Source organism: Bufo bufo, chromosome 4 (genome assembly GCF_905171765.1).
Source record: "Bufo bufo chromosome 4, aBufBuf1.1, whole genome shotgun sequence".
Taxonomy (NCBI): domain Eukaryota; kingdom Metazoa; phylum Chordata; class Amphibia; order Anura; family Bufonidae; genus Bufo; species Bufo bufo.
The window spans coordinates 515955974-515982926 of NC_053392.1; the positions used below are offsets into that span (position 1 = coordinate 515955974).

The 26953-nt window shown below is 43.4% G+C and overlaps 1 protein-coding gene across 1 annotated transcript in view; it reads right to left on the reverse strand.

Moving 5' to 3' along the window:
• Positions 1 to 26953, reverse strand: part of EFEMP1 (EGF containing fibulin extracellular matrix protein 1) — a 130425-nt gene that overhangs the window by 78726 nt on the left and 24746 nt on the right. The window contains exons 2-3 of the mRNA XM_040429712.1: positions 22331 to 22409; positions 3553 to 3601 (exon numbers count right to left, since the gene is read on the reverse strand). Coding sequence (XP_040285646.1) covers positions 3553 to 3601; positions 22331 to 22408 — 127 coding nt within the window. The 5' untranslated portion in view covers position 22409. The remainder of the gene's footprint in view (positions 1 to 3552; positions 3602 to 22330; positions 22410 to 26953) is intronic.

Consider the following 26953-nt stretch of genomic DNA (forward strand, 5'->3'; position numbering starts at 1 on the left):
CAAAAAAACCCCCCCCCCCCCCCTCAAAACTGCTCGATGAAATAAGTGTCTCCCCACGTTTCTGTCCGTGACTCTTCAGGGAAAGAATGCAGGAAGGCAGAGGGTAGAAAGCCACAGGTATCTGGCCTGGGGCTCAATAGCACACTGGAAAAGAGGAAACAAGCTAAAAAGCTTGTGTTCTGCTATCCTGGTGTGGGATGCAGTATTGCACTGGAGGGATAGTCCTGTGCTAGACGCAGGGCCGTTTCTAGGGGCGGGCGGGACGGGCGGCCGCCCGGGGCGCTGTCAGAAGGGGGGCGCCGGCAGGGGCGCCCTGTGTGGTGTAAAAAAATAAAAATTGGTTATATATAATTGCCGGCCGGCGGCGCCCGTCATGCTGCGCCTCCTGAGCGGCTAAGCGCTTGCCGCTCCTCTAAAGAATCTCCTGCCTGCTGTCTCTGCTCTGTGCTCATGTTAATGTAGCGTGGCCGAGCTCTGGTCGGTCCGCGGTACTGGAGCTTCTGTTTCCTGTACCCGGCCGGACTGACAGGAAGTGCTCACTTAGTGTGCACTTCCTTTCAGTCCGGCCGGGTACAGGAAACAAATGCTCCTGTACCGCGGACCAACCAGAGCTCGGCCACGCTACACACTAGAGGTGACAATAGAATGGAAATGAGTGACAGGGGGGGGGGAGAGAATGGAAATTAGTGACAGGGGGGGGGGGAGAATAGAAATTAGTGACAGGGGGGAGAATGGAAATTAGTGACGGGGGGGGGGGGGGAGAATGGAAATTAGTGACGGGGGGGGGAGAATGGAAATTAGTGACGGGGGGGGGAATGGAAATGAGTGACAAGGGGGGGGATGGAAATGAGTGACAAGGGGGGGATGGAAATGAGTGACAAGGGGGGGGGGATGGAAATGAATGACAAGGGGGGGGGATGGAAATGAGTGACAAGGGGGGGGGAATGGAAATGAGTGACAAGGGGGGGGAATGGAAATGAGTGACAAGGGGGGGATGGAAATGAGTGACAAGGGGGGGGGGAATGGAAATGAACGACAAGGGGGGGGGATGGAAATGAGTGACAAGGGGGGGAATGGAAATGAATGACAAGGGGGGGGGGAATGGAAATGAATGACAAGGGGGGGGGGAATGGAAATGAATGACAAGGGGGGGATGGAAATGAGTGACAAGGGGGGGGATGGAAATGAGTGACAAGGGGGGGGGGAATGGAAATGAGTGACAAGGGGGGGAAAATGTTAATGAGTGACAAGAGGGGGGGGGGTAGAAGAGAGTGACAAGGGGGGGAAATGTTAATGAGTGACAAGGGGGGGGGGGAGGAAAGAGTGACAAGGGAGTCCCCAGAGCCAGACTGCAGCCAGAGACCAGATCATCTTATTGTCCTGGTGGTAAGTAGACAATGCAATATGTTTATTATGTAATTGTTTAGTTATTAATACTACATTGGAAACTAATTTACCTCACATTTAGGGTCCATTCACACGTCCGTATGTGTTTTGCGGATCCACAAAACATGGACAGCGGCAATGTGCGTTCCGCATTTTGCGGACCGCACATTGCCAGCACTAAGAGAATATGCCTATTCTTGTCTGCTATTGTGGACAAGAATAGGACATGTTCTATTTTTTTCAGGATCGGAATTGCGGCCCCATAGAAATGTATGAGTCCGCAATTCCATTCCGCAAAAAGACAGCTACAAGAAGCTGGATTAACCGTAAGGGAAGCATAGCAGTTATTTTAATTTAAAAGCTGAGAAAGGGGTGGAACATATGTGATGTCTGATAAGGGGGGGGGGCGGCAATTTTTATCTTGCCTAGGGCGGCAAAAATCCTCGCACCGGCCCTGCCTCCCTCTGACATCTCGCCTGACCTGTGCCCGAGTGCCGAGTCCTCTCACTCTTCAGACAGTGCGGGCGGCACTTACTGACGTCACGCGCCTGCTCCTCCCACTAGGCGGCGCAGGCGTGTGACATACAGTGAGTGAGTGAGCGCCGCACTGCCTGCCTGTTACCGCCCGCCCTGAGCCCCTGAGCAGTGCTGATGCCTGCTGTGAGGCGAGTGATGGTCTGGGGGGGCATTAATTACAATGGGGGGGGGGGCATTAATTGCAATGGGGGGGCATTAATTACAATGGGGGGGACATTAATTACAATGGGGGGGGAGCACTGTGGGAGACATGAAAATGGGGGCCACTGTCACTGTGGGAGACATTAAAATGGGGGCCACTGTCACTGTGGGGGACATTAAGTTTAATAAGGATCAGTATGGACATTATTTAGAATGGAGGCTGCTGTTGGTGTCATTACTCATTATAACTGTATAATGTCAGGCCTAGTCCTGAGCTGAGTTATATCACCCTGCCCATGCCCTGTATAATAATGTACCCATCCCTGATACCCCTTAGTTATATTACCCGGCTGGGGTAATAAAACTAAGGGGTATCAGGGTACATTATTATACAGGGCAGGGTAATATAACTCAGGACTAGGCCTATCAGACATTATACAGTTATAATGACACCCACAGCAGCCTCCATTCTAAATAATGTCCATAGTGATCCTTATTAAAAATAATGTCCCCCCACAGGCAGGCAGTGCGGGCGGCGGCGCTCACTCACTGTACGTCACGCGCCGCGTGACGTACAGTAAGTGCGGTGAGCACCGCCGCCCGCACTGCCTGCCTGTTACCGCCCGCCCGGAGCAGTGCTGAGAAAGAAGCCTGCTGTGAGTGAGAGCCTGAGTCTGTGGGTCACTGTGACCGTCCGTGCAATGTGGTTCCACATTTTTTACAATGGGGAGACACTTATTTCATCGAGCAGTTTTGAGGGGGGGGGGGGAGTTTTTTTGACACTCGCCCTGAGAGAAATTTTACCTAGAAACTGCACTGGCTAGACGGTCCGGGGGACTATCCCTCCAGCTTTTTAGCTTGTTTACCCTCTGCCTTCCTGCAGTCTTTCCCTGAAGAGTCACGGACAGAAACGTGCCACGTCTGGAGACCATTGGAAGCATTCTCATCAACAATCCACTGGCATAACTTCTGTAGTTTTAGGGTGAGGTCCACCTTAGGGACAGGCTACCGGACGGGGTCGCCTTTTTCAAGGCGAGTGCTCCGTGTAGATAGGTAGCAGTATAATAGCCCCCTTCACCTTTGGCAGGGCCATTTAGGACAATTCCTATTGCTCCATCTACGCGGTTCCACATTTACAGCACCCATTCCCGCACGGCCTGATTGAAACGTTTCCTGTCTCCTGTATCCAAGGACCTCTCTCACTATCTACAAAGGGTCTGGTAAGACTGTTCGCGTCTTCCCGGACGGAACAGAATTTTGTCTATACCAGCCAAGCACCATTCATTTGGTCATCTATGTGTATGTATGTCTTATTTATGTAGTGAGTTCTATTAGTCTGATATTTTTGACCTTATTAAAAGTTACATTTTAAATAATTATTCTCCCCCCTCCTGCTACAGGGGCCCATTGTCTGCCTATGTACATTGTAGCAATAATAAACAATAAAAAGCAATAATGCACAAGAATACGAAGTCTGAAATCTGTTACCTTTACATTGCTGCCTTATCGGGTCCCACTCATAACCATCAGTGCATTGCTGTATGGGAACAGAACATTCATATAGTTAATATTTTTCTGGGATCACAATCATCAATTTCAGGCGTTAAAATTGACTGTCAAGGAAAGATCTCATGGTATAAATCTTTTGGATCAAACCAATTTTATAATTCATTATTCTACACCATCGGTTACGAGATTATGATGTTTTTTTTGCTCTGTGAAATGATTTATTTATCCACAGCTCGATTTATAAAGCTGTTTTCCAAGTGCTCTGAAACTAGATGCACATTTTTAGAGTTCAAGTTAAAAACTTCTGCTGTTACAGTGTTTTCTTGTTGAAAAGTAATATCCACCGAATCTGGCACACAGATGTTGGTCACTGCTCAGTTTAAAGGTTCATTGCACTTAAGGGAGTAAAAGTAAGTTCACTAGATCAGCTGTTTTATTGCTGCATGTTCATTTGTATGTTCTCCAGATTTGGTAGTTTGCATTATATTTTTTCCTAAAAAGAAATCTATCATTTATGTGTCTATCTATCTATCTATCTATCTATCTATCTATCTATCTATCTATCTATCTATCTATCTATCTATCTATCTATCATCTGTCTATCAATCTATCTAATATCTGTCTGTCTAACTAATATTATCTATCTATCTATCTATCAATTTTGTTTGATAAGCTATTTGACTACAACTAGATTAGTCAGAAGGCTAGCTCAACAAATGATTATCACCCAGGGGAATCAGAGTAAAGATGCCTATTATTTTGGCTTGGCTCATAACATATGGATCATGTTGGTATAATCAGGGGCATCAGATGTGCAGTTGTTACATAATTATATGTAATTATTAAATAATTGTCTATAATAATATGGACTAAGCTAGTCCAGCGTTTCACATTCTTATATTTTACATAATTTTGTAAAGGGTGTGACTTTAGATTATGTAACTTCAGATTCAGGGACTTTAGGAGGGGACTACAGTAAATCTGTTTCTTATCACTGCACTATATTGTATTTTTCCTCTTTTCTTCCATTATTGACAGCGCAGTCCAGTGCACATCTTGTCTAACGTATGCAGTCCAGGAACAGCCGTTTGAGGGTGCATATCTTTGTTTAAAATGTGAGCAAATTACCCGTTTGGAATCGCACATCGTGTATCTAACCGAGCGAGTTTCAACACTGAGAAGCGTTGGTAATTTGGAACAAAGTTCACAGACCCATTGCTGTACACAGACCCATTGAAATGAATGGGTCAGGATTCAGTGTGGGTGCTATGCAAGCACTCTATGGGGTAGGTGAGGGGCAGGGTGGTAGCAAGGAGGATCAGGAAAGAGTGACAAAGTCCTAAAAAATAAAAATACAGCCACACAATGGAATATTTTTAAAACCATCCTAAAATCGAATTGCGAGAGGCACATACCTTATGGGAATAAAAGGTTAAGGAACAACAAAAAAACCAATGTGGATAAATTGAATTGTAAAGAAAGCAATAAATGACAAAAAGAAAGCATTTAAATCACTAAAACAGGAGGGGAGTGAGGAAGCACTGAAACACTTGTAAAAGACAAATAAAAGCAACCAAATTAGAGATCGAGAGATTAATTGCCAAAGAGAGCAAAACTAACCCTAAAATGTTCTTCAGTTATATAAATGGTAAAAAGTATAAATCTGAAGGTGTCGGCCCTTTACAGAGTAATGAGGGGCGAGTTGCAGAGAGTGATGAGGAGAAAGCAAAGCTTTTTAATATTTTTTCCCCACTGTATTCACAGAAGAAAATAAACTGTCAGATAAAATGCAGAATGTAAAAGTAAATTCCCCATTAAAAGTGCCCTGTCTGACTCAGGAAGAAGTACAGCGGTGTCTTAAAAAGATTAAAATAGACTTATCGCCAGGACCAGATTGCATACACCCCCGTAACCTAAGAGAATTAAGTAATGTCATTGCCAGACCCTTATTTCTGATATTTAAGGACTCTATACTGACAGGGAATGTCCCACAGGATTGGAGCATAACAAAATGGTCCAAAGACAGAGCCCGGAAACTATAGGCCGGTAAGTTTAACATCTGTCGTGGGTAAACTGTTTGAAGGTTTTCTAAGAGATGCTATGTTAGAGCATCTCAACGGAAATAAGCAAATAGCGCCATACCAGCATGGCTTCATGAGGGATCGGTCATGCCAAACTAATTTAATCAGTTTCTATGCGGAGGTAAGTTATAGACTTGACCACGGTGAATCAATGGATGTCGTATATCTGGACTTCTCCAAAGCATTTGACACTGTACCACATAAAAGGTTAGTATATAAAATGAGAATGCTTGGACTGGGGGAAAATGTCTGTATGTGAGTAAGTAACTGGCTCAGTGATAGAAAACAGAGGGTGGTTATTAACAATACACACTCAGATTGGGTCACTGTCACTAGTGGAGTACCTCAGGGGTCAGTATTGGGCCTTATTCTCCTCAATATATTTATTAATGATCTTGTAGAAGGCTTGCACAGTAAAATATACATTTTTGCAGATGACACTAAACTGTGTAAAGTAGTTAACACTGAAGAGGACAGTATACGTCTGCAGATGGATCTGGATATATTGGAGGCTTGGGCAGAGAAATGGCAGATGAGGTTTAACACTGACCAATGTAAGGTTATGCACATGGGAAGGAATAATGCAAGTCACCAGTACATACTAAATGGTAAAATACTTGGTAACACTGACATATAAAGGACCTAGGCATTTTGGTGAACCGCAAACTAAGCTGTATAAACCAGTGTCAGGCAGCTGCTGCCAAGGCCAATAAGATAATGGGTTGCATCAAAAGGGGTATAGAAGCCGGTGATGAGAATATAGTCCTGCCACTTTACATATCACTAGTCAGACTACACATGGAGTACTGTGTACAGTTCTGGGCTCCTGTGAACAAGGCAGACATAGCAGAGCTGGAGAGAGTTCAGAGGAGGACAACTAAAGTAATAACTGCAATGGGCGGACTACAGTACCCTGAAAGATTATCAAAATTAGGGTTATTCACTTTAGAAAAAAGACGACTGAGGGGATATCTAATAACTATGTATAAATATATCAGGGGTCAGTACAGAGATCTCTCCCATCATCTATTTATCCCCAGGACTGTGACTGTGACGAGGGGACATCCTCTGCGTCTGGAGAAAAGAAGGTTTGTACACAAACATAGAAGAGGATTCTTTACGGTAAGAGCAGTGAGACTATGGAACTCTCTGCCTGAGGAGGTGGTGATGGTGAGTACAATAAATTAATTCAAGAGGAGCCTGGATGTATTTCTGGAGTGTAATAATATTACAGGCTATAACTACTAGAGAGGGGTCGTTGATCCAGGGAGTTATTCTGATTGCCTGATTGGAGTCGGGAAGATATTTTTTCCCTTAAAGTGAGGAAAATTGGCTTCTACCTCACAGTATTTTTTTTTGTCTTCCTCTGGATCAGCTTGCAGGATAACAGGCTGAACTGGATGGACAGATGTCTTTTTCAGCCTTATAAACTATGTTACTAGGGATATTGAAATTATTATAAATTGGTGTATTTGTATATAATATGTATTTGGCCACCTTTAACTCTTTCCAAGTGATTGCCTATTCTCAGGATAGGCCATTACTATCTGATAGGCAAGGGTTCGATACCTCACAGGCCCCCCGATCAGCTGTTCTGCGGTACCTCTGGTGCTGGAAGTCAGTGCTGTAATTACACATCTCTATGCATTGTGTTGTGGATGGAGCTGGTTACTGCAGCACTGCTTCCATATCAGATAGTGATGACGTGTCCTGAGAATAGACCATCACTTGGGAAGGGTTTTGGACAATCCATTTAATTGTTGTTTCAGAAAGACTGGACGATTTTCATCTGTATCAATCCTGGTTTTCAAGTTCCCTACTTATAGTGATTGAATGGGATCATTTCTTATGTATCTGCCCCAATCACATGATGGTTGATTTGTTACAGCACAGAGCTCGGATAACTGCACTTTAATTTTAACTCCCACAATTTTTTTTTTACTGACAGTTAAACCCTTTAGGCTTCTTTCACACGGACGTCACAGATTTTGTCCGGATGCGTTGCGGATGCATTGCGTGAAACACTCGCGAGTGCGCATGCAATTTCAGTCAGTTTTGTCTGTGATTGCAGTTTTTTCTGCGCGAGTGCAAAGCATGTTTTCCACGCGCGTGATAAAAAACTGAATGTGGTACCCAGACCCAAACCCAGACTTCTTCACTGAAGTTCGGGTTGGGCTTCGGTATTCTGTAGATTTTATTATTTTCCATTATAACATGGTTATAATGGAAAATAATAGCATTCTTTAATACAGAATGCTAAGTAAAATGTCCCTTGAAAGTTAAAAAATAATAAAAACATAACTCACCTCATCCACTTGATTGTGCAGCCGTTATCATCTTCTTTCTTATTCTTGCAGGACCTGCAAAAGGATCTGCGCGATCAAGTGGATAAGATGAGTAATTTATTTTTATTTTTTAACCCTCAAGAGACATTTCACTTTGCATTCTGTATTAAAGAATGCTATTATTTTCCATTATAACCATGTTATAATGGAAAATAATAAAGTGAATGGACCTCCACATCATCTCCTTAGCAACTATCTGTGAAAATCGCATAGCATCCACACTTGCTTGCGGACGCTATACGATTTTCACGCAGCCGCATTCACTTCTATGGGGCCAGGGCTGCGTGAAAAACGCAGAATATAGAACATGCTGTGTTTTTCACACAACGTAGAACTGATGCGGGAAAAAAATGTACACAGACCCATTGAAATGAATGGGTCAGGATTCAGTGTGGGTGCTATGCGTTCACGTCACGCATTGCACCCACGTGGAAGACTCGCTTGTGTGAAAGGGACCTTATAGTAACATATATAGTTTTTTTTCTGATTGCAGATTTTTTTAATTCTATTTCCTGAACATGAATACGGAGGCGGCCATCTTACCTGAGCTGTTCTTAACAGCATTTACAAAGCATTAAGAACCTGGCCATAGACACAATGGTCTGGAGGGGACCTCATTGACTTGGGCATTATGGGCATGCTCTGTGACCTGTGCAGAGGTCATTGTACAAGAAAAGAATAGATAAGATTAGACAATCATTTATTGTGAATGGTGGATCCTATCTTATCTGTCATTCTAATTCTGCCTGTAATGACATCACTTCAGTGTATAGATAAGCAGATAACTGCAGTAAAGTGATCTGTACAGACCAAGAAGTGGCGTCTATTATTAGGCTTAGTGGCCAGTGCGAAAACTGCAGGCATTTATGTTTTTTGTTTAAATGTAGATATTGACATGGAAAATTCAAAATAACATCACCTAAAAATCTTTAAAAATATGTTAAACATAAAAGCATGATTTAAACAATAGGTAATTTTCTGATTATTTACAGTAAGGATTAGCCTATTTTGAGGCTTCAGGACTAAGTGCTTCTTTTTTTAAAGAAATTGAAATATTCCAGTGCTATATTTTTTTTTATTTTTCCATTGTTGAAGCTGTATGAGGGATTGTTTTTTGTGGAATGAATTATAGATTTTTGCCATTATTTTAGGTTGAATTGAATTTATTCATGAGCTTTTATTTATTTTTTGGAGGGGTGAGATGAAGAAAAACTGCAATTCCACCATTTTTGTACACCATAGAACGGGCGGTATAAATAACATGTCAGCTTTATTAAATAGTCTCGTAGACAGGTAACAGCTGTAGGGGATTATCTGAAGCAGCTTCAATGCCAACCAGTGCAAAGATGCTGTCTTACTCACAGCTTGATGAACACCATAAATCTGAGTATTTAGGTCAGGGACAAGATGTTCTTTCCCTATAATGCCCCTAAGATGCTACTCCTCCCTAAAATTTAAGTAACCATTCCGAAAAGGGTGACCCCACTTATCGGTGTGTCTGTGTAGCCCTAATTGCAGTCCACTGCGTTACTGTGGTGTACTATGGTGGTCATCAAACTGTAAGACGGCCTCTTCACACTGGTTGCCATCGAAGCTGCTTCATGTGCAGTGATGGCCAGTTCGCAGTGTTCGCCCGCGAACACATGCGGGCTGCCATTTTGACTCACAAGTCTGGCGATGCACAGGTAAGCCCTTACCTGTGCCTGTGCCGCGAGCCGGTCTGAAATCAAATGCGGTCACCGGGAGCAGGCAGTTCCGAGAACAGCCCGATGAAGGCCCCCGGCGGCTGTTCTCGGAACTGCCTGCTCCCGGTGACCGCATTTGTTTCAGACCGGCTCGCGGCACAGGTAAGGGCTTACCTGTGCATCGCCAGACTTGTGAGTCAAGATGGCAGCCCGCATGTGTTCGCGGGCGAACACTGCGAACTGGCCATCACTGGTCATGTGATCCCTTACAGCTGTTTTCTGTCAGAACCTGAACATCGGTTATTGATGGTTGATGGGTCTATAACACAATCTGTTTTTATCTTGATGATTCTTCCTTGGATTATCATTATCGGGGAACCTTTTATTTTAACTAAAATAGAAAAAAAAAATTGATAATAAATGTTAAGTTTTTTTTTGTGATATTACAATAACAACATTAATTTGTTGTCACCACATTCTGAGAAGGATAACATTTTTATTTTTCCATTATTTAGGCATATTTCAGCTTGTTAATTACGAGACAAGTTGTATTTTTTACCAATATTTTGGACTACATATAACTTACTTACTGACTTATTATTATTTTTTAGGGAGAATAGGACAAAAGAGCAGTTTTGCCGTTGCTTATTCATTGTGTTATCTTTTTTGTAAGGGTCAATACAATTGTGGCAGAATTACCGGTATATCTATTTTATTAACTTTCTGACAAAACCAATTTTTTGGGGAAGGACATTTTGTATTTATAATTTAATAATATTCTATTAAACTTGATCTTGCCCCCTTGGGGGACAAGAAGCTGTGATCACTTACATAATATTTAAAAATGTATAGGGGGTCATTTATTAACCACTTAGTGACCATGCACATTTTTTTAAATCTCATTCCAAGAGCTATAACCTTTTTGTTTTTTCATCAATGTGGAGCCCCGCAAGTTGGTGGCTGGAGGATTTCGGTCCGTTCACCACCAAGCCGGCTCCCCATAGAACTGAATGGGAGCGTACCGCACATGACCGGCCATTGCTCCCATTCACTTCTATGGGCTCGACGGAAATAGCCGAGCCAGCGCTCTGCTATTTTTGCCGACCCCATAGAAAATGAATGGAGGGTGGCTGTGCATGCGCAGTGCGCCCTCCTTCACTTTTGGGGCTCTGTACTTTATAAAGGTGCGGGTCCCAGTGGTGGGACCACACCTAAAAGACAATGGGGGCATATCCTAGCAATATGCCCCCATTGTCTATGATGAGACAACCCCTTTAATACCAGCGTTTCAGAGCTCTTTAGCTGGTGGTGGATCCACCAAAGTCATGTAGAGGCGCCGGCCTCTACATAACTTCGGTGTATCCACCACTGGTCTAAATGTAAGAAAGTTTCCTTGCTGACTTAAATTTAGACCATTTTGTATGCCTAAAACAGGCGTAAAAAATGATGAATGAGATGGCCTGGCGGACCGTCCCCTTCCCAGTCCACGCCACTCCCCCTTTTTTAGACCTGGCGTGAGCGGGGAAAGTCAGAGATTGTGATGCAAATAAACCTTTGCGCCGCAATTTGAGCCAGAAATACGCATAATATAGGCATATTTCTGATAGTAAATTACCCCCATAGTATGTCAAAGCATTATTTCCTGTAGTGTAAAAATGAGAGGCAAACTCAAAAGTTGCTGCAGTCGCTATTGACCACAGCATCTGTAGGTTAAATGGCCAATGACTCTGATCCCAGGTGTATAGTACTTCTGTGCTAGTTGCACCATTGTGCCCATCTGTGGTAAGAAAACTGCAGTTTGCATATAATAGCACATCTATCTGTAGGAGAGGATAAAGAGCCTTGCATGATCATCTCATGGCCAGAGCAAATTTCCATCCTGTGAAGTGAATAATGCAGGGTCTAATGTAATAACTATAAGCAGAGAGCTTAACATTTTGAGGAAGTGATGCATACAGTATATATAAGAAAATAAATAACTTTCTAGTATACAATATTTAATGGGGCTCTTTGGGACCTCTATCCTTAAGATAGACCATCAATGTTTGATAGATGGGGATCTTACCTGTGGGGCCCTCACGAGCAGCACAGACCCCCTTCATTGTTTACACAAGCACAACGTAAGCTCGGTACTGCAGCTCCATCCATTCACTTACTTGTTTTTTTATATTGATTTAAAGGACATCTTTTAGCAGATTTGTACCTATGAAACTGGCTGACCTGTTGCATGTGGGCTTGGCGGCTGAAGGCATCTGTGTTGGTCCCATGTTCATATGTGCCCGCATTACTGCAAAAAAAGTTTTCATATTGCCGTTCCACCTAGAGTCTCTGCTCTCTCTTTAGGCAGTGAAACATCATCACCCTTGGCCCTGTCAATCAAAGTGTAGAGGGCACAGCAGTTGCAGAGAGAGCAGAGCCTCTAGGTGTAATGACAACACCCCCGTTGCTCCTAGAGGCTCATTTGCAAATATGAAAACATAATTTTTCTCAGCAATGCGGGCACATATGAACATAGTACCAACACAGATGCCTTCAGCTGCCAAGCGCACATGCAACTGGCCAGCCAGTTTCATACTGTAGGTACAAATCTGCTAATATAGCCTCTTCTTTATTCTTTTACTACATATGAGAGGAACATTGGAGCATTTCCTCGCTCCGATGTTCCCCTTTGTCGCACTGCATTGCGCAGGGCGATCCACTATTGTGAGTCGGGGACGTACCAAGCTTCACAACACTTTGCTATGTGGAGAATTCCGCCTAGCAGTGAGGCGGTGACGTTACCGGCACAAATGGTTGGTCTATAGTGTGGCCATAGGCTGTTTTAAAGGCGGGTACTATGCTATTTTGCAAAACAGCCTATGGCAGAGCTACCGACCACCCATGTGTGCTGGTGACATCACCGGCTCACAACAAACAGTGGCTTGAGCTGCGCGATGCAGCGCAACAAGAGGGAGCATCGGAGCATAGAAAGTCTCTGATGTTCCTCTCATATGTAGTAGAAGAATAAAACAGAGGTTATACCCGGGTTCAGCCCTGAACCTGGAGAACCCCTTTAACTTACAACTGAAGCTTAGGTTTCATAATGCATTAAATTATACAGCAAAAAAACAAACCAGATATACTGAAATATAGCCAAGTACTTAGCATGCCGCGTACAAGCTTAGAATTCTGACAGTAGATGAAGACATTTGGTCTATCTAGTATTTCTGTTATACTTGCTAGAGGCTTGCTGGTGGCTTCGGTCCTCTTGTGCTTACAAATCATAAAACGTTCTTATTTTGTTTACTGCGTTTTTCCTACTAATTCTTGTTCACAGAAAAAGCAATAAGCAGCAAAGCAGCTGAATCAGCCTATTTGCTATCATTTGGGAATTCTCCAAAATTTAGAGATGATCTCTCAGCATTTCATTACTCATCTATCCTTTGGGATGGCAGGGTGAGGTCTGATGAGGGATTAAGAGAGATTTTGTAAGGCTACATAACAGAAATGTGGGCAGAGTAACTCAATTCAGCCTTAATTTTCTACTTAATTATTACCATTGCCTCTGGCTTTACTGTGATATTATATTTCATTGATATGGGAGAATAATCTTTTTAAATGTTATAACACTTTTGGATGAAGCTTGATTACACAGTTTCTTATTGGGTTTTAAACCTTCTGTATTTGCAGATGCCAGTTTATTCAGATGAAGGCACCAGTTAAGACATCCTGTAGTCAGATTAGGCTACGTTCACCTCTCCATTAATGAAATCTGGTGCAAATGCCAGCTGTCAGCCGGACAAAAAAACGTTGCATGCCAGATCACTGCTGGACCTCATTGCAGTCAACGGGGATCTGGCGATGAAGTAGAGGATCTGGCATTGTCGGATCCTGTGAGATCTGGCAGGCTGCTCTGTGCCAGAACAGCCTGACAGATCTCCTAATGGACATATGAACGAGGCCTTAGCCTATGTGAAGCTTTGTACTGATTTTTTTAATTGTTCATTTGCTTCCTAAATTCAACATTAAGCAAGTTTCCAAATATTTTTCATTACAAAATGTTACTGTAATTTTGGTGCTGCAGGTCCTTCACCTAGCTTCTGAATCTGACATCAATCCATGGCTCTCTCTTCTTAGTATCAGACACAGCATCATAGGGGACATTTGTATGAAGTATGTGCAACAAGCTTGGGAAGGGAGTAGGGCTGAGAACAGCAGTGGTGGTAGTGACAATGATAGTGGTAGTTGTACTCACAGTGGCAGTTCTCACTTTGGTGATCCGTGGGCGCACCTTTTCTTCCCTTCGAAGCACTCACTGACTTTGGGGCTTCTATCTGGTGGTGGTTGGAAATTAGGTCTTGTAGGTGCAAAGCAGAGCTCTCTTACAGTGGGATACCACAAAATCCTACTAATATTGCTAGTGCACATCCTCGTAATCTGCTGCCTAGACTACTGCAACATCCTCCTCTGTGGCCTTCCATCTAGCACTCTTGCACCCCTCCAATCTATTCTTAACTCTGCTGCCTTGTTGTCCCCTTGTTTCTCGTCTGCTTCCCCCCTCTGTCAATCCCTTCACTGGCTCCCCATTGCACAGTGGATTCAGTTCAAGATTCTAACAACTACATATAAGGCCGTCCACAACCTGTCCCCTCCTTACATCTGTGACCTGCTTTCCAGATATGTCCTGACAGGCAATCTCTGATTCTTAGGACCTCCTTCTTGGTTCTCCTTTTGTCTGTTCTTCACACAATCATCTACAATTTCTCACATGCCCCCATACTGTAGAAATACCTAGCACATGAGACTCTCTCCCAACTTCCATTCTGAACCTTCAAAAGTAACCTGAAATCTCACCTCTTCAGGAAACCTACCACATGAATAAGAAAGTTGCCAAACCAACAGCCAGATGAGCAGCTTTTACCCTCACCTACTACAATCCTGATCAAAAGTTTAAGACCACTTGAAAAATTGCAAAAAATCATATTTAGCATGGCTGGATCTTAATGAGGTTCCAAGTAGAGCTTTAACATGCAACAAGAAGAAATGGAAGTGTGACAAAACATTTTTTGAGCATTCAATTTAATGAAAACAACGAAAAAACTGAAACAGGCTGTTTTTCAGCTGATCAAAAGTTTAGGACCACACCTCCAAAAAAAAACTAAACCCCACCAAAACAGAAATCTAACTTCCAATCATGAACTCAGTAATGAGTAGCTCTGCCGTTTTTGTTTATCACTTCCAAAATTCGTTTCGGCATGCTTGATGCAAGCGTTTCCTTGAGGTGAGTGGGAACATTTCTCCAAGTGGTGAAGACGGCTGCACGAAGGCCATCTACTGTCTGGAACTGTTGTCCATTTTTGTAAACTTCCCTTGCCATCCATCCCCAGGGCCGTCTTTGCCGCAGGGCAAAAGGGGTAGCTGCCCCGGGCCCAGTTGCTCCTGGGGGCCCCAGGGAGCTCTGTTTCACGACTCCCATTCACTAGTTTATGCTATGCGAGCGAGCGGTGTGTGGCTCGCTCATTAGTAAAGGACTTGTCTGTCCAGTGGCGTTGCGAGGGGGGGTGCGGTGGGTGCGGGCCGCACCGGGTGACACCAGTCCGATGGGGTGTCACCCGCGGCCCGCCGGTGCTGGAGCTCTCACTCACAAGTCTTCAGAACAAGCAAGCACGTCGGCGCCGTCACGTGGTAAAGGGGGTGTGACTCACCGCAGCCTGGTGAGTGACGCAGCGGCGGAGCAGCCAGCAGGGACTAAGTCTCCGCCTCCGGAGCTAATGGGATTGGGTGGTGAGTCACGGACTCACGTGACCAGTGACTCACTCACCTTACACAGCCAGACCTGCCACTGCCGCGCTGGGAGGAGGAGGTAGGTAGAGCGCAATCACGCATATTGACTTTATTTTATATTAAAAATTTAGACCGGTCACCGAATTATTAATTAACTCCATTCATAAATTAGTGGGGGATTATTATAGAGACGGCCCCAGGAGACATAATGGGTTGGGTTCTCTCTGTCTGCTGCTGAACTGTGGCCTGGGGCCACATTTACTAATCTTTGCTAAGGGGGTCCCTCATGGTGTGGTGTGGACTGGTCATTTTTACTAAGAGAAAATAAGAAGTCAGCTCCAATCAGATATCTGCACATTGACCAAGGGTCTTTCAACATATTTATGGTTATATGGAAAACAAATTATTGCTTTGGGGGGGGGGGAGATCCAGGGGGCCCAAGTAAATTCTTGCCCAGGGTCCAATCAATATTAAAGACGGCCCTGTCCATCCCCAAAGGTTCTCAATTGGATTTAGATCAGGGGAACACGCAGGATGGGCCAGAAGAGTGATGTTATTCTCCTGGAAGAAGTCCCTTGTCCTGCAGGCATTGTGTACTGTAGCGTTGTCCTGTTGAAAAACCCAGTCGTTACCACACAGACGAGGGCCCTCAGTCATGAGGAATGCTCTCTGCAACATCTGGATATAGCCAGCGGCCGTTTGACGCCCCTGCACTTCCTGAAGCTCCATTGTTCCACTGAAGGAAAAAACACCCCAGACCATTATGGCGCCCCCTCCACTGTGGCGCGTAAAAAAACATCTCAGGTGGGATCTGCTTGTCATGCCAGTAACGTTGGAAACCATCAGGACTATCAAGGTTAAATTTTTTCTCTTCAGAGAATAAAACTTTATTCCACCTTTGAATGTCCCATGTTTGGTGCTCTCTTGCAAAGTCCAAACGAGCAGTTCTGTGGCGTTCAAGGAGACGAGGTCTTTGAAGACGTTTTTTGTTTTTGAAGCCCTTCAGTCTCAGATGCCGTCTGATGGTTATGGGGCTGCAGTCAGCACCAGTAAGGGCCTTAATTTGGGTCGAGGATCGTCCAGTGTCTTGAAGGGCAGCCAATTGGATCCTCCGGCTCAGTGCTGATGAACTTTTTGTTGGGTCTTCCACTTGACTTTTTTGTTCCATAACCCTCAGGATCATTTAAGAAACTCCAAATGACTGTCTTACTGCGTCCCACCTCAACAGCGATGGCGCGCTGTGAGAGACCCTGCTTATGCAGTTCAACAACCCGACCACGTTCAAAAAGGGAGAGTTTTTTTGCCTTTGCCATCACAACGTGTGACTACCTGACAGAAAATGACAATTAATCCACATCTTTGCACAGATTTGGCCTTTTAAAGACATGTGGTCCTAAAATTTAGATCAGCTGAAAAACAGCCTGTTTCAGTTTAATCCTTATTTTCAATTAATTGAATGCTCAAAAAATGTTTTGTCTCGCTCTCATTTCTTCTTGCATGTTGAAGCTCTACTTGTAACCTTGTTAAGATCCAACAATGTAAAATATGATTTTTTGCAATTTTTCAAGTGGTTTTAAACTTTTGATCAGGACTGTATGTATGTCTTTCCCTTTTCCCTTGTAGATTGTAAGCTCCAGCGGGCAGGGTCCTCTCTCCTCCTGTACCAGTCTGTTAATAGTTTCATGCTTATCATATTAGTTTTTTTATACTAAGATCTGTGTAATCCCCTCTTGAAATACAGCACCATGGAATTAATGGCGTTTTTAAATGAATAATAATAATAAGGGTCCATTCACACGTCCGCAATTTCGCTCCGCAATTTGCGGAACGGAATTGCGGACCCATTCATTTCTATGGGGCTGCACTTCCGGGTCCACAAATCCGATCCCGAAAAAAATAGAACATGTCCTATTCTTGTCAGCAATAGGCATTTTCTATTAAGTGCCAGCGATGTGCGGTCCGCAAAATGCGGAACGCACATTGCTGGTGTCCGTGTTTTGCGGATCCGTGGATCCGCAAAACACACACGGATGTGTGAATGGACCCTTATACTGTATTGGTGCAGGCGCAGTTGGATAAATGGTTCACACGGGCACTTTTAAACATAAGCACAGTCTTTACAGGTGGCTTAGACAATTTTTCTCTAAAGACTGTGTGTAGGGAATGGTAGGCACTATACAGGTATACTAGTCCTTTTTAAATCTCTCTCCAATCCGGCCTAAGGGGTGCACTTCCTATATCTTTATATCCTTAGTGGGATGCAGTCTCTTCAAACAGATGGCCAGTAGGCTGTACAACATATAGAGCATGTATTAGTGGGGGGAAGAACCCACATAAGAAAAGTTTGCGATTAGAAGCAAGTTGCAAACTGAATATCGCAGAGGGGGGAGTATCCATAACCTTTAGCCTTTTAACACTTCAATAGTTTCTTTTTTACAGAGCTTGATTATTTTTTCTATCTAACTTGCTCCATCTAGAAAATGAAGTCGAATTTTAAATGGAATTGTAGATTCTCTTTTCAGTTTCCTTTATTTCACCTTCATCTGCAAACTTGCTGTGTCTTTACTTTGTGTTAGCATGGGACGAAAGCCACAGAATATTAATCACTCATTTAATTTATAGCAATTAGCCCCCTGGGAAAAGCAAAGGATTGTATTGTATTGGCAACTGTAGCTGAATACTATCATGGCTTTGCCAAACTAAATTGAAATATATTCTATAGAATATTGCTGGAGTGAGGGAGCTTTTGGTTTTTTTTTTATTATTATCATCATCACATTGTTCAGCTTTTCTTCACTTTTTCTCAACCACTATGTAATCCAGAAGAATGTGATTAAAACATTAGCAATGGACAATACTCCTGCATGTTAACACTATATACAGTGGATATAAAAAGTCTACACACCCCTGTTAAAATGTCAGGTTTCTGTGATGTAAAAAAAAATGAGACAAAGATAAATCATTTCAGAACTTTTTCCACCTTTAATGTGACCTATGAACTGTACCACTCAATTGAAAAACAAACTGAAATCTTTTAGGTAGAGGGAAAAAAATAATAATAATAATTATATGGTTGCATAAGTGTGCACACCCTTAAACTAATACTTTGTTGAAGCACCTTTTGATTTTATTACAGCAGTCAGTCTTTTTTGGGTATGAGTCTATCAGCATGGCACATTTTGACTTGGCAAGATATGCCCACTCCTCTTTGCAAAAACACTCCAAATCTGTCAGATTGCGAGGGCATCTCCTGTGCACAGCCCTCTTCAGATCACCCCACAGATTTTCAATCAGATTCAGATCTGGGCTTTGGCTGGGCCATTCCAAAACTTTAATCTTCTTCTGTTGAAGCCATTCCTTTGTTGATTTGGATGTATGCTTTGGGTCGTTGTCATGCTGAAAGATGAAGTTCCTCTTCATATTAAATATATATAAAAGGACGGCTCAACTGTTCAATTGAATGGTAGAGGTGCTTATCTGCTGGTTTGACTCACCCAGTCAAGGAAATAGGAAATAGTACAGAAGGTAGCAGGCACACTCGCATTTGGGATTAAATAAAGTGGTTTTATTTTAAATAAAATAATTTTATTTTATATAGCTAAAATCAATTAAAATCTAATGTAGGATCGAGTGTCTTTTGGACAGGGGGATGACATAGAGTGAAAAATGGGTGGTGGTGGTGAAGCTTCCGGACACCGGGTATGTGTACCGGATAGGTAAAAAGTAGTGAGGTAGGTTAATGGTGCCAATCTTGGGTGAATGCCTTATTGGGTCAAGTTCATATGAGTCCGTATATATGATGGAGATATATATCCAAATAAAACGAAAAATTGGATGAAAATATGAGAAAAATATAAAAATATGTGACTGTGTAAACCATAAAATGGATAGTGCATCTGTGGGTCGTCTATCTATAATCCTTTCTTCACAGATGCAGTCGAGTAGTCCCTCTTTTGGGGGACTAACAGTAGTGGAGTGTCCTAAAAAGAGGGAGCTGTCTCGCTGCGAGATAATGAGAGGTTGACTTTTCGATATATAGTCACTTGTGATGGCTTTTGTATATAATCTTTGCAGGCTGAGAAAAGTACTGTGGGGGGTCTGGTGTTCTGAACCTGAGTGCGGCATCCCACACTGTCTCTGGTTCAGAAATCACTTACCCACCGACCAGGGGTGTCATCTGTAGATGTCCCGGGCAGGTTGTTTGCATAGTTCGGCTCTCTGGCTCGCGGCGTCCCTCGTGGTTCCTGGGCGCGTCTTGCGCGTCTGGTAGGTGACGTAATGAAGACACGTGACCAGGGGATAGTCACGTGAATGGGATCCTCTGGTTTGTTTGAATATGGTTGTTAAATATACGGAGCGCTCCTATACTTGATATTTAAAGCGTTAGTTCGCAGTGATCTTACTGATGAAGGGACCAAGTGAAGTCCCGAAACACGTTTAACAGTGTGGAGGATCACTGCGAACTAACGCTTTAAATATCAAGTATAGGAGTCTTAGACGCGCCCAGGAACCATGAGAGCCGAACTATGCGAACAACCTGCCCGGGACATCTACAGATGACACCCCTGGTCGGTGGGTAAGTGATTTCTGAACCAGAGACAGTGTGGGATGCCGCACTCAGGTTCAGAACACCAGTCCCCCCACAGTACTTTTCTCAGCCTGCAAAGATTATATACAAAAGCCATCACAAGTGACTCTATATCGAAAAGTCAACCTCTCATTATCTCACAGCGAGACAGCTCCCTCTTTTTAGGACACTCCACTACTGTTAGTCCCCCAAAAGAGGGACTACTCGACTTCATCTGTGAAGAAAGGATTATAGATAGACATCCCACAGATGCACTATCCATATATACAGACTCATATGAACTTGACCCAATAAGGCATTCACCCAAGATTGCCACCATTCACCTACCTCACTACTTTTCCTCTATCCGGTACACATACCCGGTGTCCGGAAGTTTTACCACCACCACCCATTTTTCACTCTATGTCATCCCCCTGTCCAAAAGACACTCGATCCTACATCAGATTTTAATTGATTTTAGCTATTTAAAATAAAACCACTTTATTTAATCCCAAATACGAGTGTGCCTGCTACCTTCTGTACAAGTTCCTCTTCATGTTCAGCTTTCTAGCAGAAGCCTGAAGGTTTTGTGCCAATATTTACTGGTATTTGGAACTGTTCATAATTCCCTCTAGCTTAACTAAGGCCCCAGTTCTAGCTGAAGAAAAACAGCCCCAAAGCATGATGCTGCCACCACCATGCTTCACTGTGGGTATGGTGTTCTTTTGGTGATGTGCAGTGTTATTTTTAGGCTAAACATATCTTTTGGATTTATGGCCAAAAAGTTCAACCTTGGTTTCATCAGACCATAACACCTTTTCCCACATGCTTTTGGGAGACTTTAGATGTGTTTTTGCAAAATGTAGCCTGGCTTGGATGTTTTTCTTCATAAGAAAAGGCTTTCGTCTTGCCACTCTACCCCATAACCCAGACATATGAAGAATACGGGAGATTGTTGTCACATGTACCACACAGCCAGTGCTTGCCAGATGTTCCTGCAACTCCTTTAATGTTGCTGTAGGCCTCTTGGTAGCCTCCCAGACCAGTTTTCTTCTTGTCTTCTATCAATTTTGGAGGGACGTCCAGTTCTTGGTAATGTCACTGTTGTGCCATATTTTCTCCACTTGATGATGACTGTCTTCACTGTGTTCCATGGTTTATCTAATGCCTTGGAAATTCTTTTGGACCCTTCTCCTGACTGATACCTTTTAACAATGAGATCCCTCTGATGCTTTGGAAGCTCTCTGTGGACCATGGCTTTTGCTGTGGGATGCGACTAAGAAAATTTCAGGAAAGACCAACTAGAGCAGCTGAACTTTATTTGGGGTTAACCAGAGGCACTTTTAATAATGGCAGGTGTATGCTGACTCCTATTTAACATGATTTTGAATGTGATTGCTAAATTCTGAACACAGCTACATTCCCAGTTATAAGAGGGTGTGCACACTTATGCAACCACATTATTTTAGTTCTTTTTGTTTTCTTCCCTCCACCTAAAAGATTTCAGTTTGATTTTTAATTGAGTGGTACAGTTTATAGGTCACATTAAAGGTGGAAGATCTGAAATGATTTATCCTTGTCCAAAAAAATTTTACAGCACAGAAACCTGACATTTTAACAGGGGTGTGTAGACTTTTTATACCCATTATACATTTCCAGGACCTTTATTTTGTAATCTCATCAAAATAACTCATCAAAGATTTGTAAGCAGATGTCGTTCTTTTGGAAGTTAACTTTGTATGCATGAATGAAGGTTATATATGGCTATATCTTTAGGAATAATTGTAGCTATAGCAATATACAGAAAAAAAAGACAATGCAACAGCACTCTGCACACACAAATAAAGTACAATAATGCCATAATTATAGAAAACATTCTGGTGCTAATGCTACGCTTATTTTGCAAATTTGAGATCCTTGGCAAATACATTTTGTACAAAATTATTTGGGCCCATCTGCCAAACGTCAAGGCGATTTCTATAAGACGGGAACCTACCTGTTATGTGCCATAATGGCCACCATGTTTCATCCAAAGTCGATTCGGTCATCCCTACATTTAATGTCTCTAGCTAATTTTTTGGGGTCTTGTAAAATCCCTTTAATTTTAAATATGAAATGAAAATGGAGAAGCTCATTAGCTTAGTGTGTGGTACTTGCAGTACTGGGGTCCTAGGACAAAACCTGCATGGAGCTTGTATGTTCTCAACATGTTACATCTCCCCGACAAAGCACTTATTTACATGATAGCCATTACAGGACTAGATTTAACAAATCCCCTATGTAATGGGGTCATGATTAGTTGACCATATGTCTTACCGTATATGTTATGGTCTCATCAGCCTCTTGTGTTGATATTGATGGTATCAATGTTGCAAAAAACAGAATGCCCAACATGCTGAAATGTAAGAAACATAGAGGCAACATCAAAGAGTCATCTTAATATTGAAGCAGAGAAGAAGAAATGCTCCTGTTGAAATTTCAACCATTATTGGTCTCTATATAAAGTAGAGGATATACTTGGTTGAGTCTACACATTTTTCAGGACTGAACTATGTTCAACAGTAATACTATAACAATCAATCTATTTTTAAAAAATTTGGAAAAGGATTGCTTCTTTACGGTATGTTTCCATGTCGGAAAAAAATCCACAGCAGATCTGAAAAATCTGTTGTGGCAATTTCACAGCACGGGGACATACCCTCAAAATTGTGGCTGTTATAGTAACCATTAAGGCCGGGTTCACATCAGCGTTATTGAATTCCATTATATGTTCCGTTATTACAGAGTTATAATGGAATATAACGGAATTCTAGGATGGAATGCAAAACGGAAGCCTTTAAGAGGCATTCCATTTTGCTCCGTCCTAGTACATGTCTATGGGGGCACATAACGATTTTGTTTGTTTCCGTTATAGATGACAGAAAAAATTGTCCTGGTTACAGGACTTTTGTTTTGCACTCCGTCCTAGAATTCTGTTATATTCCATTATAACTCTGTTATAACGGAACCTATAATGGAATTCAATAATGCTGATGTGAACCCGGCCTAATAGATAACTGTGCAGTGTACTAATAGTACGCACTGGCACGTATAAGTATACTCTTACACTGCTTGCTCAGTCAATCATTTCACCCATTTCATGCATTTTCATGATTTTCTATGGAATTTTGAAAATCTCTCACTAAAGTACAGTATAATGTAAAATAATTGGGATTAAGAACACAATGCAGTAGAAAACATCTGCAGATTTAAAGACATGTTGCTGATTTTCCATTTTGGAGCATGTCCTATATGAAAACTATCAACCAATTGTGATTAGGTGGACGTGCGGGAAGGTGTGTATATCCCACTCAGATACCTCAGGTGGGTGGAATAGCTAAAATACGGGATGCAGTAGTCTCAGCAGCATGTAGGGCCCTATTAGCTAGCGTTTGGTGTCCCTAACAGCCTGTCCCTGCTCCACAAAGCAACCTCTCCCTACACTGGCAAAACACAGAATGTAGAAATGACTGCCAGATCGGGTTATTTTATAGGGTGGGTGGGTGTCCATGTGCTGAAACATCTCAATTGGCTGTCCTGTCCCACCTGATGGATGTGTCATGGGTCAAAGTTTGGTGCAATGCAAAAGAATATGGTGCCGGCGGACATCACCATATGTTCGCATGTTCGGCGAATCGCAAATGCGCAAAGTTTGCTTCAAAACGACCGCCGGGTGAACCGCAAGGCCATCTATATCTCAGCTGGGTGGGATGGCTAAAATCCGGGATGCAATAGTCTAAGCAGCATGTAGGTTGTTGAGGCAAGGTTGTTTTTGGTATATTCTGGGCTGGATTTTAGTTGGATTGGCAGATAGGACTGGAAGTGGGATCTGACAATCCACACCCTTCCAGGATGGGTGTTCCCTTGCTCCAGTGAGGATCGCAGGTGAGGTCTGCGATGATCAGGCTGGCATAAAGCACCCCCCAGTGTGTCAGTCTGGGGAGAGGAAGTGATCCTACAGAGCGGGAAGCCTGGGAGGCTTGTATGGTCACAGCCAGGTGGGCTGAGACCATGTGGCTTAGTGAAGCCTGATCTCTTCCTGTGTAGACTGTGTTTGATGAGCAGACCTGATAAGGCTTGGAGCCTGAGAACCTGTACATAAGCTGTGCTTATAGGTGAGTCAGGAAAAAACAATGTGTATTAGGTAGTGCCTAGACGGGGAGGCGTTTATTTTGTATTATTTTTGTTTGTGATGTGCCTGTGAAGGAAGTCTGTGATTGTGACCCCCTGAAAGAAGCAATCCCTTACAATTGGTGGAGGATGCCTGCAAAATCAACAACAGCAGGTTGCTAAAAAGACTAGGGGCAACGACATGGCAGAAAGAGCAGGTGCTGCCAAATACTGCTAATCTGGACACTTCTACTGTGTTTGCAAGGAGTTGCTGTGTGGAGCTTAAAGGGCCGGAAGCCTGTTTGTCCGGTGAAAACTGCTGCTCTTGCTGTTCTGGACATTTCTGCTGTGTTGCAAATTGCTGAGATTTAAAGGGCCCAGTGAAATAGAGACACCTGGAGACTGTGGTCTCTAATTAAAGTCTGTTGCTATGGGGTGGATGGAGGATCTTACAGAGCAGCTGATGCAGGCCAATCTGGAGCATGAAAAGCTCAAGGAGGAGGCTAACCTAAGGCATGTGAAATGGCACCAAGAGCAAGTAAAATGGCAACAGGTGCACGGCAAATCACGCAGGGCAAAGGCTCTTTTGTTTACAATAACACACTGCCCCGTGGAGGCTTCCGCCGGGCAGTGTGTTCGGTGACGTCACCGGCTCTGATAGGCAGGCTTTAGCGCTGCCCTAGCCGTTTTACTGCCTAGAGCAGCGCTAAAGCCTGCCAATCAGTGCCGGTGACGTCACCGGGCTCCCTGAGCAGCCGGAAGAAGAGGCTTCAGCGCTCCTGCAAGGGACCCGGTACCTCACCGGGTCTAAGAAAAGTTCACTTCCGGTGAAGAATTTCATATAAGAAAATGGGGATTCAGAAACATGTGTAAAGGTCGGACATGGATGTATGTTATATGTATGTCTGTCTTGTACTAATGTGACAAAGTCCTCAATCCCGGACAACCCCTTTAAGGACTATTGTTGTGTGTGGCAGCAGCAATATGTATTTTTAGCGCAACTTCAGCTAAATTGCTAAAACTTTACAGACCCAAAAGTCCTTTTAAGGACTATTGTGTGTGGCAGCAACATCTATTTTTAGCGCATCCTGCGCAAAATAGCATGCAATAGTTATGCCGCTACAGACAGCGACATTATCTGCGCTACATCTCCTGTGTAACATGTGCGCATCCCAAAAATATCAGTGACATCCAGTGTACTTTTTCCGTAGACGGTGTCCGCTGTGGACAGTGACATTACCTGGGGTACATATCCTGTGCAACGTTTCCACATCCCAAATATCTGTGACATTCCCTGTAATTTTATATTAGCGGCTGCTGACATCAGCGACATTATCTGCGGTATTTCTCCTGTGTAACGTTTCCACATTCCAAATACCTGTGACATTCCATGTAATTTTTTATTAGCCGCTGCTGACATAAGTGACATTATCTGCGGTATATCTCCTGTGTGATGTTTCCACATACCAAATACCCTTTTTAATTTTTTTGCGCATACACTTACAAATCCTACGCTACTGTGTGCCCATTTCCGCAAGTCATCGAGAGCTTCCGCCGGTCTGTCAATGCTGCAGCAGCACTTACAATTGCCAGCCCACCGACTGTTGTGTGACATGTGCATGTGCTGGAACTCGACATTCCACATGTTGGCCATGCTTTGTGAGCAGCAGATGGCAGTAGTGGAATACCAGCTGCAACATGGTCGTCGCCTTTTCAGTCAGCTTCCACTCTTCACAAGCGAGGAGTGGCAATGGATGTCTGACCTCTGTGAGGTTTTAAGAAACTTTGAGGAATCAACACATATGGTGAGCGGCGATAACGCTATTATCAGCGTCACCATCCCACTTCTGTGTCTACTCAAACGCTCGCTGCTCACAATTAAGGCCACGCTTTGCATGTGGAAGAGGTGGAAATGTGGGAAGACATTACACAGGGTGATAGCCAGACCACCCTCAGTTCGTCTTCTCAGCACAAATTGGATGATGATGATGAGGAGGAGGAGCAGGAGACGGTTGTCTCTGCTACAGAGGGTAGTACCCATGGAAGTTTAATTCCATCTGTTCAGCGTGGATGGGCAGAAGAGGAGGAAGAGGATGAGGAGATTGAGAGTCATCCTCCTGATGACGACTGCGAAGTCTTGCCTGTTGGGACTCTGGCACACATGGCTGACTTTATGTTAGGCTGCCTTTCCTGTGACCCACGTGTTTTACACATTTTGGACAACACCGATTACTGGTTGTTCACCCTTCTCGACCCCCGCTACAAAGAGAACTTCTCATCTCTCATTCCTGTGGTGGAGAGGACAAGCAAAATGGTGCAATACAAGGTCCTTGTGGAAAAATTGCTCCAAAAATTTCGAGCTGACAACGCGGCAGAGTACGTAGTTCCTTAGGTAACCAAGGAGGGGAGATGAGGGGAACACACAGCAGTTCCAACAGAGGCAGGGAAACACTCTCCAAAGCCTGGGACAGTTTCATGACACCCCGCCAACACCCTCACCCTTATGAGCGGTCTAGTGTCACAAGGAGGGAAAAATTTGGGAAGATGGTGAAGGAGTACGTAGCAGACAGTGTCAGTGTCCTCAATGATCCCTCTGTGCCTTAGAACTACTGGGTGTCCAAGCTGGACACGTGGCACGAACTGGCGCTCTACGCCTTGGAGGTGCTGACCTGCCCTGCCACCAGCATTTTGTCAGAGCGGGTATTTAGTGCTGCTGGGGACATAATAACTGATAAGCGCATCCGCCTGTCAGCTGAAAATGCTGACAAGTTGACTCTTATAAAAATAACA